Source organism: Peromyscus californicus, unplaced genomic scaffold (assembly GCF_007827085.1).
Source record: "Peromyscus californicus insignis strain IS unplaced genomic scaffold, ASM782708v3 Scaffold_4__1_contigs__length_199733344, whole genome shotgun sequence".
Lineage (NCBI taxonomy): Eukaryota > Metazoa > Chordata > Mammalia > Rodentia > Cricetidae > Peromyscus > Peromyscus californicus.
The window spans coordinates 22,518,774-22,532,943 of NW_026294562.1; the positions used below are offsets into that span (position 1 = coordinate 22,518,774).

The following is a 14,170-nucleotide window of genomic DNA, read 5'->3' on the forward strand; positions in this document are numbered from 1 at the left end:
GAGACCACACCTGCTGTCCGAACCCAAGACAGGTGGCCCACCTGAGGTCATCCTCCACTCTCTCAGTGCCCCCACACAAACTGAAGGAATTCTGGAAATGGAAAATCTAGGTAACTGAACAGAAACTAAAGATGTAACCATCACCAACAAAATACACGAAATGGAAGAGAGAATCTCAAGCACTGAAGATATGATAGAAGAGATAGCTGCATTGGTCAAAGATAATTTGAAATTTAAAAATTCCTGGCACAAAATATCCAGGAAATGTGGGATATTATGAAGAGACCAAACCTAAGAATTAAAGGAATAAAAGAAGGAGAAGAATCCACACTCAAAGACCCCTAAAATATTTTTACCAAATCATAGGAGAAAATTTTCCTAACATGAAGAAGGACATGCCTATAAAAGTACAAAAAGTCTACAGAACATCAAATAGATTGGATGAGAAAAGGAAGTCACTTCATCACATAATAATTAAAACACTAAACATATAGAAGAAAGAAAGAATATAAAAATCTGCAAGGTAAAAATGCCAGGTAACATATAAAGTCAGACATACTATAATTACAATTGACTTCTCAAAGGAGACTCTGAAAGCTACAAGACCCTGGATGGAAGTTTTGTAAACTTTAAAAGATCGCAGATACCAGCCCAGACTACCAGATCCAGAAAAACTTACAATCAGTATAGATGAAGAACACAAGATATTCCATGACAAAGTCAAATTTAAACAATATCTATCCACAAATTCAGCCCTACAGTAGGTAGTAGAAGGAAAACAAAAACCCAAAGAGGTTCAGCACACCCATGGAACCAGAAGAAATAAGGAATTTCACACCAGCAAAAACAAAAGAAGGGAAGCACACACATCCTACCACCACCACCAATGACAACCAAATAATAGGAATTATCAATCATTGGTCATTGAGATATCTCAATATCAATGAACACAATTCCCCAATAAAAAGACACAGGCCCAATGAGAGCTGGCAGATTCTGTGTCTCAGGGAGCCACTGAGGTCATAAAGGGATGGATATTGGGGTAGAGCGGGGGTCTTGTAGATTGCAGGGTCCAATGAGGGGTTTTGGTGGGGGAGCTTGCCCACAGGAGTCTTCCCTGCTGGCTGGCACCTGGGGCAGTGATGGGTGGGGGTTCCCAGGGACTGTTTGTGTCCCAGGTGCTGGATGTCAACAAATAATGGAATGAAAATAGGTTTATACTATCACCCTGCACAATATGCAAGGTCAAGTTGATCAAAGAGGTCAACATTAAATCAGATACACTGAATCTGATAGAAGAGAAAGTGGGGAATATAGACTTGAATATATTGAAATAGGATGCAGCTTACTGAATATGTTGGCACAGGAAACAACTTCTTGAATAGAACACCAGTAGCACAGACACTGAGATCAACAATTAATAAGTGGAACCTCATGAAACTGAAAAGCTTCTGCAAAGGACACTGTCAATAAGACAAAATGGCAGCCTGTACACCTAAAAAGATCTTTACCAATGTCACATCTGACAGAGGACTGATCTCCAAAATATATAGAGAACTCAAGAAACTAGACATCGAAAAATAATCCAATTAAAAAATAAGGTACAGATCTAAATAGAAAATTCTCAACAGAAAACTCTCAAATAGTTGAGAGACACTTAAAGAATTGTTCAACATCCTTGGCCATCAGGGAAATGCAAATCAAAATGACTATGAGATTCCATCTTACACCAGTCAGAACGGCTAAGATCAAAAACACTTATGACAGCCTATGCTGGAGAGGATGTGGAACACAGCGAATACTCTTCCAGTGCTGGTGAGAGTGCATACTTGCAAAGCCACTTTGGAAATCAATATGGAGGTTAATCAGAAAATTGGGAATCAATCTACCTCAAGATCCAGCTATACTACTCCTGGGCATATACCCAAAGGACACTCAGTCATTGCACAAGGACACTTGCTCAACTATGTTCATAGCAGCATTATTCACAAAAGTATAACTTAGAAACAACCTAGATGCCCCCAAATCAAAGAGTAGATAAACAAAATGTCATATTTTTACACAATGGAGTATAAAAAGTTGTTAAAAATAATGACATTAGGAAATTTGAAGTCAATGGATGGAAGTAGAAAAATTATCCTGAGTGGTGTAACCCAGATCAAGAAAGACAAACCTGGTTTGTGCTCACTTATAAGTAGATATTGACTGGAAAGTAAAGAATAATCATGCTACAATCCATAGCCCCAGAAAGTCTAGGTAACAAGGAGGGCCCAAAGCAGGAGGGATGCATGAATTTCCCAAGGAAGAGAAAATAGAAGAGGTCTCCTGGGTAGACTGGAAGGCGATGGGGATGAGAACATAAGGGATTTGATTGAAGGGTGGATGGAAAGGGAGAGTATGGAAAGAGACATCTAGGGGGTCATTTGTAGAAACCTGGTACAAGGGAAACTCCCACTAATCTACAGGGATGACCCCAGCTAAGACTTCTAGCAATCGTGGATAGGTAGCCTGAACTGCCCATCTCCTGTAATCAGGCTTGATCTACTTGTGGGACTCCTAGTGGTGGAAGCAAGGGCTGTTTCTAACACTTTGGCTGGCTTCCAGAAACCTATTCCTCATACTGGGTTGCCTTGACCAGGTTTAATACATGAGGAAGAGCTTAGTTCTATCTCAATTTCATATGCCATGCTTTGCTGACACTCATGGCAGGACTGCCCCCTTCTGAAAGGAAACAGAGGAGGAGGAGTGAATTGGGGAAGTGGGGGAGTAGGGGGAAGGAAAGCGGGGAGAAGAGGGAAGGAAAGAGGGGAGAAGAGGGAAGGAAAACTGTAATCAGGATATAAAATAAATGAATAAATTTAATTAATAAAGAATTCCAATATAGATGAAAGGAAAAAATCAACTAATAAATTATTTCAGCACAATTTTTATCTAAAAATTAAACTTAATCATGATTCTCTTCAACAGAAATTACTGACCTGAGATGAAATCAAAGAAATAATTGTATTTATAATAGTGTCAACAGGGTAAGATTTAGATTACATAATTAAAGATTTGGAATTAAAACAATTTTGGGTTCTGAGAAACAAATATTAACGAATGAGAAATCACCTCATGTACAAACACTGGAAGATGCAATAGTGGTATGATATTGGTAATACTACACAAAGTAATCTAATAAATCTCTTCCATTGGTACTAAGTTCAAATGGGAAAGAAAATCTCCAGACTCAAATGGAACTGTGGGGAAGATCTGAATCCCACACTTGAAAACCTAATGCAGACTAGAACAATGCAAGCAACATGGTGTTGACACAGAGATCAAGTCCCAGCAGTGCGGAGGTGACGTACGCCTTTAATCCCAGCACTTGGGAGGCAGAGCCAGGAGGATCTCTGTGAGTTCAAGGCCAGCCTGGTCTACAGAGCAAGATCCAGGACAGGCACCAAAACTACACAGACAAACCCTGTCTCAAAAAACCAAAAGAAAAAAAAGAAAAAAAAAGATTAAGTTCCAGATGCACATAGACTCATATGCAGGCAAAACTCTCCTATACAAAACATTAAAATTTAAACATGATCACAGTCTTGTAGCTATGAAGTTGTATAATGTCTATAGAAAATTATAGCTATTTTTACAGAGGTAAATGTGAAATTACCATTTGAATCAGTAAACATAGTACTGGGACTATGCACATAGAAAATAGAAATGACACAAAGAAACATGCGCCCCGTTGTTCATGGATAAATAGCTCAGAACAGTCAGAGGTATAAATAACACAGATACATGGATGATTAATGAAAACATTGTCGTTCTCAAACTTGTACAAAGTTTTGTTTGCTATAACAGGAGACTGAACAGAAAGAAGCTGAACTTAGAGGAACATCAAAGATTTTATGCAAGTGGAAGAAGACAGAAAGTAAAGTCACACATAGTATGACCTGGTTTAGATGTTAGTATACTCTGTCAGAGAGACATGGGAAAATTTATAGAGACAGAAATCACACTAACAGTTACTAGTAAGACCACGGACTAAGGGGAATGATGGTTTAGTGACTAGTTTGTTTTTTTGTAAGAGTGATGGAATATTTTTAAACTGTTGAGCTGGTAGTTGCAGTATTTGTGGATACACTCAGTACCACCACAGTGTACATAAAGTATGGTTACTGATATCACATGTGAAATTTTCCTCTGTTTTAGCAATTGGCATGTCTACCAATAATGATTGATGGATTAAGTACAATCTTTGTATGAATTAAGCATATCCTAAAATTCATATAGGAATTTAAAGAATCTAGAATGGTCAAGCATCCTGGAAAAACAAAGCTGCAGTGTAGACTCACAATCTTTTTTCAAAAAAGTATTACTAAAATGTTTTATTAATGAATAACTTGTGACACTAGACCACTAGCAAAAGACCAAAAAAAGATATGAGAAATGGAACAAAACTCATGTCCATCATCAAATCTGCATGTTTTTCATCAATTTTTTAATGTGCTATGTAAATTGCATAGCAAAATATCTTTTTTGTAAATTACACAGTCAAAACAGTTAAACCTCACAGCATACCTAATGAATCCCAATGTGCAACCACACTGAGGCAAATTTATCTAAAATTATACTCTATGGAAATTTATTCTCTTATCTGCCATATTCTTTCCAATTGTACTTCCCTCCCAACTTCACTTTCCTGCCCAAATAATATCTGTCAATTCAAATGTGTCCAGATCAATTGTAATCTATAGGACATGCAAGTGATCCACACACTGGACAAGGATGCCAATTTTCATGTTAAGACAGAACAGTTTTGATTTATGACTCAATTGGAAGTAGTTTTATGTTATCTGCCTTTTCTGTTGTCTTTCTCCTCTGTTAGATTATCTTTTCTGTTTTGTTTTTAATTTAATGAACAGGGCCAATGTGCTCTAATTGACAAATTCATGATATTGCTTCCAGGCAACTAGCATAAATAATAAATATTAAATTATTTTTCACATGATGCTGGTAAACAATGAAGTATTCAATGAACTATAAAATACTTGTCCAACCCAGTAAGTGTATACATATATATTAACATGTAATTGTTATACATGTACATATATGCATATACAACTGTATACATATATATATATATATATATATATATATATATATACATGTAAGTGAGTAAATATATATTAACACTTTACCAGCCTTCTTTTAATTAGGTAGTAATCAATGAAGTCCCGAGGATTTGTAACATCCAGTGATTCTTCATGTTCTTTTATTTTCTCCACAAGGTAACTTTTAATACATGTATAATTTCTAAAAATTGTTCTATGACTTCCTGGACAATAATCAAGCAGAGCAGGGAATGCATTGTAAACCTAAAGAAAATGCAACTAATTTACTAAATGAGAAAAATAAATATACAGTAATGAGGAAAATAAGAAATATTTATAACATATAGTGAGTCTGATTTTCATTTATAGCTTGGCATATAAATGTTGTCTATCCTGAGGTGGTTGATTTTACATATATAGAAATTTTATGCTAATAGGGAGATTTGAAGGAGAAATTTCTGCCTAAATAATCAAAGATCATAGAAAAATTTCCAAATTTATGAATCTTTTAGTATAAATGACATTCATCTTAGTTCATTGATGTCTCAAACACTGTTCTACAAGTTTAAAATACCATGTGATGCAAATTACTCACACTCACATTTTCAAAGTGACAGTTGAAGTTAAGATGGTTGTTTGACCTGATTTACAAAAGAGATCTAGTACCTGAAGATTTTATTTCCATAAAGCAGTTTTTTTTTTACACAGAAACAGCATGTAGAAATGAGTGGGGCTCAAAAATGCCTTGAAATTTATTGCACAGCCCTTAAGAATCCTCTATGATCACACAATAATTCTTTCTGCAGCATGAAGGAGATGCCACTTCATCACTGGAAAACTTTGTGAGTGTCTTTAAGGTCCAAGCACCATTAAACCATTCATCTTGTCATTTCTTCATGCTACACTGTTAACCAAGATCCCAGCAAATGCATCAAACCACTAACTACTCAGTGTTTCCTGGTAGCTTTCATTCCCCAAAATATTCTTTCTCATTTTAGAGAATATTCTTTCTTAACTAAAAGATTCCTGCCCAATAATATGATGAGGGTCAGTGGAATTGCTGAAAAGAGGCCAATAAAACTGCAGAGTAGAAGAATGTCTTATAAGTGACTGACCACCCTTGTAGAAATGAATACAGTACTTTATAAAAAGAGTTCTGTAGAAGTCAATGGTGAAATCACTGAATAGGGAGGTATCAAGGTTGTGCCTTCATGACATTTTCCCTTCTGTCTTGCTGTTTATACAGCAAAGGGGATAGATGTTCCGTTCTCATGTTTTCTCCGTAGTACATTAGTCAGAACTGTGGTATTGGTCACCTCACTACTTGATCCACATTGAATTTGACCTGTGAGAAAGAACATCATACATGTGTTTTCTGGAGGAAAGGCTCTTGGCTTCACCTGTATCCAGGGGGAGCTCAAAATCTTGTTGTTTTCTTGTAATTTTTCCATCAAGTTAAGAAAATCCTGGTCTTTATAATCAAAACGACTCTGGAAAATAATTGAGCTGATCACATTGCAGGGAGCACAGGCCAAGATGAAGGTGGGATCACAGGGTGAGCCTGGAGAATTGAAAACAACTGTAAAACGTCATTGAGACATACCAAGAAGACACTTTGTTTCACTAATAGACAAGTTACTTTATATGTTTTAAGAATTTATTAGGCATGAACATTCTTAACAGGCAATATTCCCCTGGTGAAGGATCAGCAATCACCTTGACCTTAATTCCAACTTGGCCTTCATTCTCACTGGTTAAGTAATGGCACATCACATCTATTTTATTGAATTGTATGCACTAACCTCAGCTGCATGTTATTTTCATGGGAAGACTTGTATATACCTAACATTCTAGTGGTCAGCGCTGAATCACTTTTGTCTGCCAAGTCTATAGACCATATCGAACTGAAAAGAAAACAGAAGAGTTGCAACTTGGAATTTAGGTCAGGTATGAATGTTGTAAGCATTATGTATTGTACCAGTAAAGTGTAAATAAAGGGCAATATTTTTATTAGGTTCAATAATTATAATGAACAAATTTTAATCACAGGATAAATCAGTCTTATATGGGAAGAAAAACTATATCAACAACTGTAACTGTGACAAGATCTACAGACATAACTAAATAATATGAGAGCCTTTACTTTTTTTATTGTCAATCCAAGGTGAGGCAAACAGCATGAGGAAACAAATGGAGACTTTTTTCCATGATCATATTTAAAACAATGGATTTTGCTCCTTAAGAAATAAATTTTTCCTGCTGATCATAGTGCTGCACAACTTTAACCCCAGGACTCCAGAGAGAGTTGCTGAGTCTGATGTCAACTTGGTCTACAGAGTGAGCTCCATAAAAGACAGAGCTACATAATAAAGAGACTCTGCATCAAAACCAAAAGTTTTTTAAAAATTAAAAAAAATATTTCCTGTGAAAGTATAATAAAAGCATTTCTGGTTAGTAATTTTGGAACACTGGGTGGTTAATGGGCAAGAAAGAGCATGATGGTGAGCACTACAAAAAGCATAACAAACTGTTACCAAATTGTCTTTATGAACTCATGGAAGAATCCAATGATTATATAACAATGACATTTACTTTAAAATAAACTAATATTCATTGTAGCTAATTTTACATTAAATATATTTGAATAAAACTGACATTTGTGGATATTTTAATATAGACATTTTTAAGACTTTTTTTATAATTTAATTTAATTTTACATATCAGCCACAGATTCCCCTGTCCTCACTCCTCCCGCCCCCCCCCCAGCCCACCCCTCAGTCCCATCTCCTCCAGGGCAAGGACTTCCCTGGGGATTCAGCTCAGCCTGGTAGATTCAGTAGAGGCAGGTCCAGTCCCCTCCTCCCCTTACCCAGTCTGAGCAAAGTGTCCCTGCATAGGCCCTAGGCTCCAAACAGCCAGGTCATGCACTAAGGACAGGTCCCAGTCCCACTGCCTGGGGGCCTCCCAAACAGTTCAAGCTAGTCAACTGTCTCATTTATCCAGAGGGCCTGATCTAGTTTGGGGCTCCTCAGCTCTTGGTTCATAGTTCATGTGTTTCATATTCCAAACTCTTTAAATATTTTGTAAAATGTTGATTATGTGATTGATTTCACAAGTAAGGAAAATGAGTAATCAGCTTCTGTGCTGGTTACTTGTGGTCAAGTTGACATAACCTAGAATTTGTTCAAGAGAGAGAGACACAGGAGAGTAATTTCCTACTTCAAAATAATCTCTGGCATGTCTCTACATGCTTTCTTCATTATCTATCATGTGTGAGGGCTCAGCCCACTGTGAGCAATGATGCCTCTGGCCTAGTGGTCCTGCACTTCAGAGGTACACTAAAGAAGCTAAGAAAAGCAGGTGGAGCAGTCACTGAGCAGCACTCCTTCATGATTTCTGCTTCATTTCCTGCCTTCAAGTTCCTGCCTTGAGTTGCTGCCCTGGCTTTTCTCAGTGATGAGGTGGAACCTGTGTGTTAGATGAACCCTGGCCCTGCTCCATGATGCACGCTTGTGCATGTGCACACACGAGCATGCGCGCGCACACACACACACACACACACACACACACACACACAAACCTAGGATAAAATACTTCTTTCTTTCTTTTCATTCCTGTAGTGAAATTGCTGTGATGAGGAAATCAATAATCTTTATGTACAAGGTGATACCAAATTTATGGCTTTAGATTAAAATAAATGCCCCATTAATTAACAATGTTGGGCATGTGAACAAAACATAATTTAGTAAAATATATGAATCAAAACACTAAGTGATGTGTAAAAAGAAATAATGATAAAATTGTGAAATCATATTATATACAGAGATTCAACAATTGATGAAAATTTTATTATACTCAGGTAAAAAATGAAATCCATACCTCAAATCACTGTTATGAAGGAATTTGAACATGATCCTTGAAGGCCCCTTGGACACATGAGTGAAGCAATGGAGAGCAATGTCATTGAATAAAATGAACATCAATATTATATAGTTTAGGCTCCTTAGGTGTACACGATGGCATTGCCACCATTATCAGTGACAATTATTGTTGGATTAGATGATATGCAATAGAGAAACTATACTTGTGCTGAGGGAAATGCATGATACCATAATGCAACATAAAGTTAACGTGAGACATATGTTCCTGACTTCTGTTGCAAATAAAGGAAAGCCTTGAATATAATAGGAACCATGTGACTTACTCAGTCATACTCTACCAAGATGTAAAAGCCAGATTATAAACCTGCACTTACCATTGGTTTTCCTAAGTTCCCCCACAAGGTACTGTGCTTCCTCTTGAACAAGGCCCTCCATGCTCCTTTTTCCCATGCCCAAATTCCGCAGGGTCATGAGGGAAAAACGTCGCATGTCTTTCCATATATTCCCATTGCTAAAAGTGATTCCTGAACAAATGGGAAAAGAAACTAGAGAGTAGGTCCCAGAGACAGAAGAGGAAGCTGAATGGTGGCGTGTAGTTGAAGTTTTTCTGTGTCCACCTGGCTCCTGTGTCCTTGCATTTCTGTAGCCGCTCAGACCCAAATAAACACACACAAGCTAATATTATTTAAAACTGCTTGGCCATTACCTTTGGCCTGCCACTAACTAGCTCTTACACTTAAACTCAGCCCGTTTCTGTTAATCTAGATGTTGCCACGTATTCTGTGGCTTTACCTGTGTGCCTGTATCATGCTGCTCCCTGGATGGCGGATTGATGTCTACTGACTCAGCCTTCCTCTTCCCACAATTCTCTTCTCTGTTTGTCCTGCCTATACTTCCTGCTTGGCTACTGGCCAATCAGCATTTTATTTATACAGAGCGATACCCACAGCAGTGGCAGCCATAGTCCCGCCCTGTGCCTGAGGAACAAGCTTGTCCTCTTCTTTCCATTCTCTGGCTCACCATGGATACTGCCCAGAATGCACATAAGCACATGCACACTTACCTAGGCCATTAACAACTTTATCCACAGCTGGGAGCCTTCCTCTTCCAGAAAACTCCTCCCCATGATCAATTAGTGCTTCTTTCACTGCCTCATAGCCATGCAATACCACAGTGGGCTGTGTGCCAAAATACAGAGTAAAGACAGGGCCGTAGGCTTTTGAGAACTGGAAACAGGAAAAAAATGTAAATACTAATAAAAAATGTTGCCTCATTCTCCATATAATCAATCTCATTGAGGCTGATTTATTACTGTATTTTAACATTTTTATTCAGGCAAACTCAGGTTCAAATGGTTCTAATATATATCATGATGGTGATTATCGCTTATGAATATTCAACAATGTCCCAGGCAAATACCCAGACAGTTGACCCATAGATGACAATGAATAATCATATCAAGATATTTGCCAGGTCTCTTGTCCTTATTTCATAAAGAAACTAAAATTAAAGAATTCCACATTCTTTTTCTGGACCCTATTGTATTGCGGCTGTAGACCAACCAGCCTTCAGCCACTCGGGAATTGAGGGGGATCCATGGAGTTTGAACTAAATACTCAACTGACTTATTTATCTGAAGGAGTAAAACTTAATTCTATGGGGTCAATGAGGATGGCAAAACTTAATTCTATGGGGCAGGGGAAAATATGCACATGCTCTTACTCACACACATACACACACACATATCCAACATGTCAGGATATCATCTAGGGTACTGAAGAATGCCCAGCCTTCAGCAGGTCAGAGAAACTGAAAAGGAGATGCAGAGTAAGCAAACTACTGGACAGACAAATGATACACAAGGACTTTTATGAGAGCCAAAGCTTAGTTCTTCATTTTATTATTCTTTCTATTGCTTGTTCTATTCTATTCTTTTCCTGTTCTTTTCTTCCACCCCATTGTTTCCCTTCTACATCTCTTTATTTTTTTTCCCTTACAGCTTACATCCCAACAACTAAATCTTTCCAGGAGTATAAAACTTACAATGTGGTTACATTCCATTTTTAGATGAATAATTACAATGAATACAGGTGGAAAAATGGCATGTTTTCCATATCCCTTACATGATTAAACATTTTATGTATTACAGGTATTCAAGTTGTTCCATAAACCCACATAAACTCATACCCAAGCAACTTGTTATATATAAACACAGTGTAAGCAGCCAAGGTATTTTTCTCAGCCAGTTCTTTTGCTGGCAGGCTGCATTTTGCCGTCACAAAGAAAGGATCAATCACTTTATTCTTTATCTCAAAAGGTAATCTAATAAGAAATCTTAAAGAATCACAAGTCTAAACTTTTATATATGGAAAACAGTTAGCTTTGCTTTAATCTTCAGGGTGCATATGCACTCATCAAGTTTTTTATAATGCAAAGCTGAGGACAGAAATGGGTACAAGAAATTAATCATCATCCTTGATCACCAACCTATCCTAGCAAGAAATGAATCTCAGCCAGCAATAGCCAGGCTACCATTGTCTCTGTTCCCTGACCTCAACAAATCCCTTGTTTAACTATTAAAAATGTGTCTTTATGAACTTTAAATTGTCCCTCAAATTTTTCTACCTCAGAGTCATTGACAAAAACATCTCAACCTAACCTTAAGTCATTATTTAAACTTTGTTTTAGTTGTGATGCACACTAAAACCCATAAAAATATCTCCCAACATTCAGAACGTGAGCTGGCTTAGCTTCTTGGATTCAATTGTTTTTCTTTTTTTTTTTTTTTTTTTTTTTTGGTTTTTCGAGACAGGGTTTCTCTGTGTAGCTTTGCCCCTTTCCTGGAACTCACTTGGTAGTCCAGGCTGGCCTCGAACTCACAGAGATCCGCCTGGCTCTGCCTCCCAAGTGCTGGGATTAAAGGCGTGCGCCACCACCGCCCGGCCTCAATTGTTTTTCTTAATCACTAATCCAAACCACAGTCTATACAGCTCTTCAAGAGAAAAACATTAAATCCTAGCCATGTGACACTCCCTTGGTTCTATTTCCTATCCTCTGAAGCCCCTACTTTATTAGGGATGGTGGCAACACCATATCTAGCCTTTATTTATACTAATTTTTCCACTAAACTAACCTCTATCATAATTCCTTGTTATATTTGTAAAAAACCGTTAATTATAAAAATTCTATTTAAACTAACACTACTATTGTATAAAATCATTGCTTCAATTAAACAATATAGCATAAGAGGAAATCATCTTCATAACAATCCACAGGTAAAAATATCCAGTAAAATGGGATTTTTCCATGAGATAATTTTACTACATTAAAGGCAGTGGGGATCGACCATACACTCCCATTAACACCATGCCAGATACCAGAAAAAATGACAGCATCAAACACATAAAGATACAGGCACAGCAGGAAACATTCTGGAGCCTAAGCCCTTGGGGCCTTGCCTATTCAAGATTCACACATCAGTGCCTTGGGTTTTGGTGGGCCAATTTCCTGAAGTTAGCTGCCACCTGCTGCTATTTTGACATGCCACTGGCACTACTGCAAATGAGAAAGACTCAATGTAGCAGGAATCTTAGAAGGTCTTATTAATAAAATCAAACCTGAGCCAGGTATTGGAGTGAACACTGGAAGATCAGAGAGACAGAACAAGCCACAGCTAACCTCACCTGGCCAACTTCTCAGCTGATCTTGTTTCCTCAGACTGGAAGCCTCTGTGTCCTCATATCTGAATGCCTCTCAGCTGAACTGCGCTGCTCAAAACCTAAAAGCTTAACCAGCCAAATGCTTCCAGTTCCTGGTCCTCACGCCTTATATATCTTTCTGCCTTCTACCAACACTCCCTAGGATTAAAGGCTCGCTTTCTGGGATTAAAGGCGTGAGTCACCATGTTTGGCTGTATCCTTGAACACGTGGATTTCTGCCTCAGGAATGCTAGGATTAAAGGTGTGTGCTACCACTGCCTATCCTAAGTATCTAGTGGCTTTTCTGTTCTCTGACCCCAGATAAGTTTATTAGGGTACACAATATTTTTGGGAACATAATACCACCACAACTCAACATCAGCACTCTGCATATTCATCGTTGGATTCTTGAGCAACTGCTCAAGAATCACCACTACTCTCACGCTCACTCCACTATAAAGAGACATCCATAGTCAGACGACTGCTACAGCAGGCCTGGTTCTTTTGTCCCCCCCCCCCCCCCCCAAATAAAGCTCTGATACTGGGTTTTGTCGTGGCTCATGCCTCATGACATTTCCGAATGGTAACCAGTGCCGCTTATCATTTTTAAAACAACATTGGTGCTATGACGAGACAGGCTCTCCCAGGGCTCTGCCTCCAGGGCTCTGCATCTGGGACCCTGTTACTGAGGTTTATTGGACCTGCAACTGCCCGCTCTACTTTTCTTCTTTGCCCGGCTGCCAGACCACTCTGCACACCGGCTAACAAGATTGGTGAGTTTCCCCTTTCCAATCCCTCGCCATTTTCCTCGAATGTAGCCTGAGATATATTCCTCGCGCAGGACGCCTGGGGCATCCTCGGGCTGCATACTGCAACACATTCTCTCTTGATGAAGTATTGCACGCTGTCTGGACTCCCGGGGAGTCTTCCAGTATGTATGCCCCCAGCCCTTGCCCCTCTCCTGACGACAGTTGGGGTAACTTGTGCTGATAATTTATGCCGGTCCACAGATTACCTATCCTTGGGGACACTTAAGATGGGAGCCTGGGATCCCGTTTGTTATTTTAATTTTTTATTTTTTTCTCTCAGCTGTAGTCATGGGACATGGAGGCTTCCTCCTTGTGGTTCCACTCCTCCTTTGAGAAATGCCTTAAATATCCCCAGATACCAGTAAATTTAGTCATGTAATGGCTGCTTGAATCCCAATATTTCACAGGAATTATCTAACTTCTGCCAGTGAATGGACAAATGAAAAGAGTTACCTTATCCCCACACTTTTTACCTAAGCTCTGAACCCCCCTTTTCTGATTCTTTCTCTCCTGCCCACTTGCATTCCTGAACCTAAGGGTCTCTGAATCAAAAGAACCTTATCTTATCTGTTCTCCACTCTGTTCTCCGGTACCAGGCTGCTGGCTAAGCACAGACAGGTCTGGAAGCAGGCTAGGGCACATGCAAATAAGTTTACTATCAGGACCAAAATTGAGATCATAAT

The 14,170-nt window shown here is 38.5% G+C and overlaps 1 protein-coding gene across 1 annotated transcript in view; it reads right to left on the reverse strand.

Annotated features, from left to right (window-relative positions):
- The window catches only part of LOC128094871 (cytochrome P450 2C29-like), a 46,520-nt gene that overhangs the window by 29,469 nt on the left and 2,881 nt on the right, over positions 1-14,170 (reverse strand). Inside the window, exons 2-4 of the mRNA XM_052713457.1 lie at positions 10,044-10,206; positions 9,355-9,504; positions 6,500-6,660 (exon numbers count right to left, since the gene is read on the reverse strand). Of these exons, the coding sequence (XP_052569417.1) occupies positions 6,500-6,660; positions 9,355-9,504; positions 10,044-10,206 (474 nt within the window). The remainder of the gene's footprint in view (positions 1-6,499; positions 6,661-9,354; positions 9,505-10,043; positions 10,207-14,170) is intronic.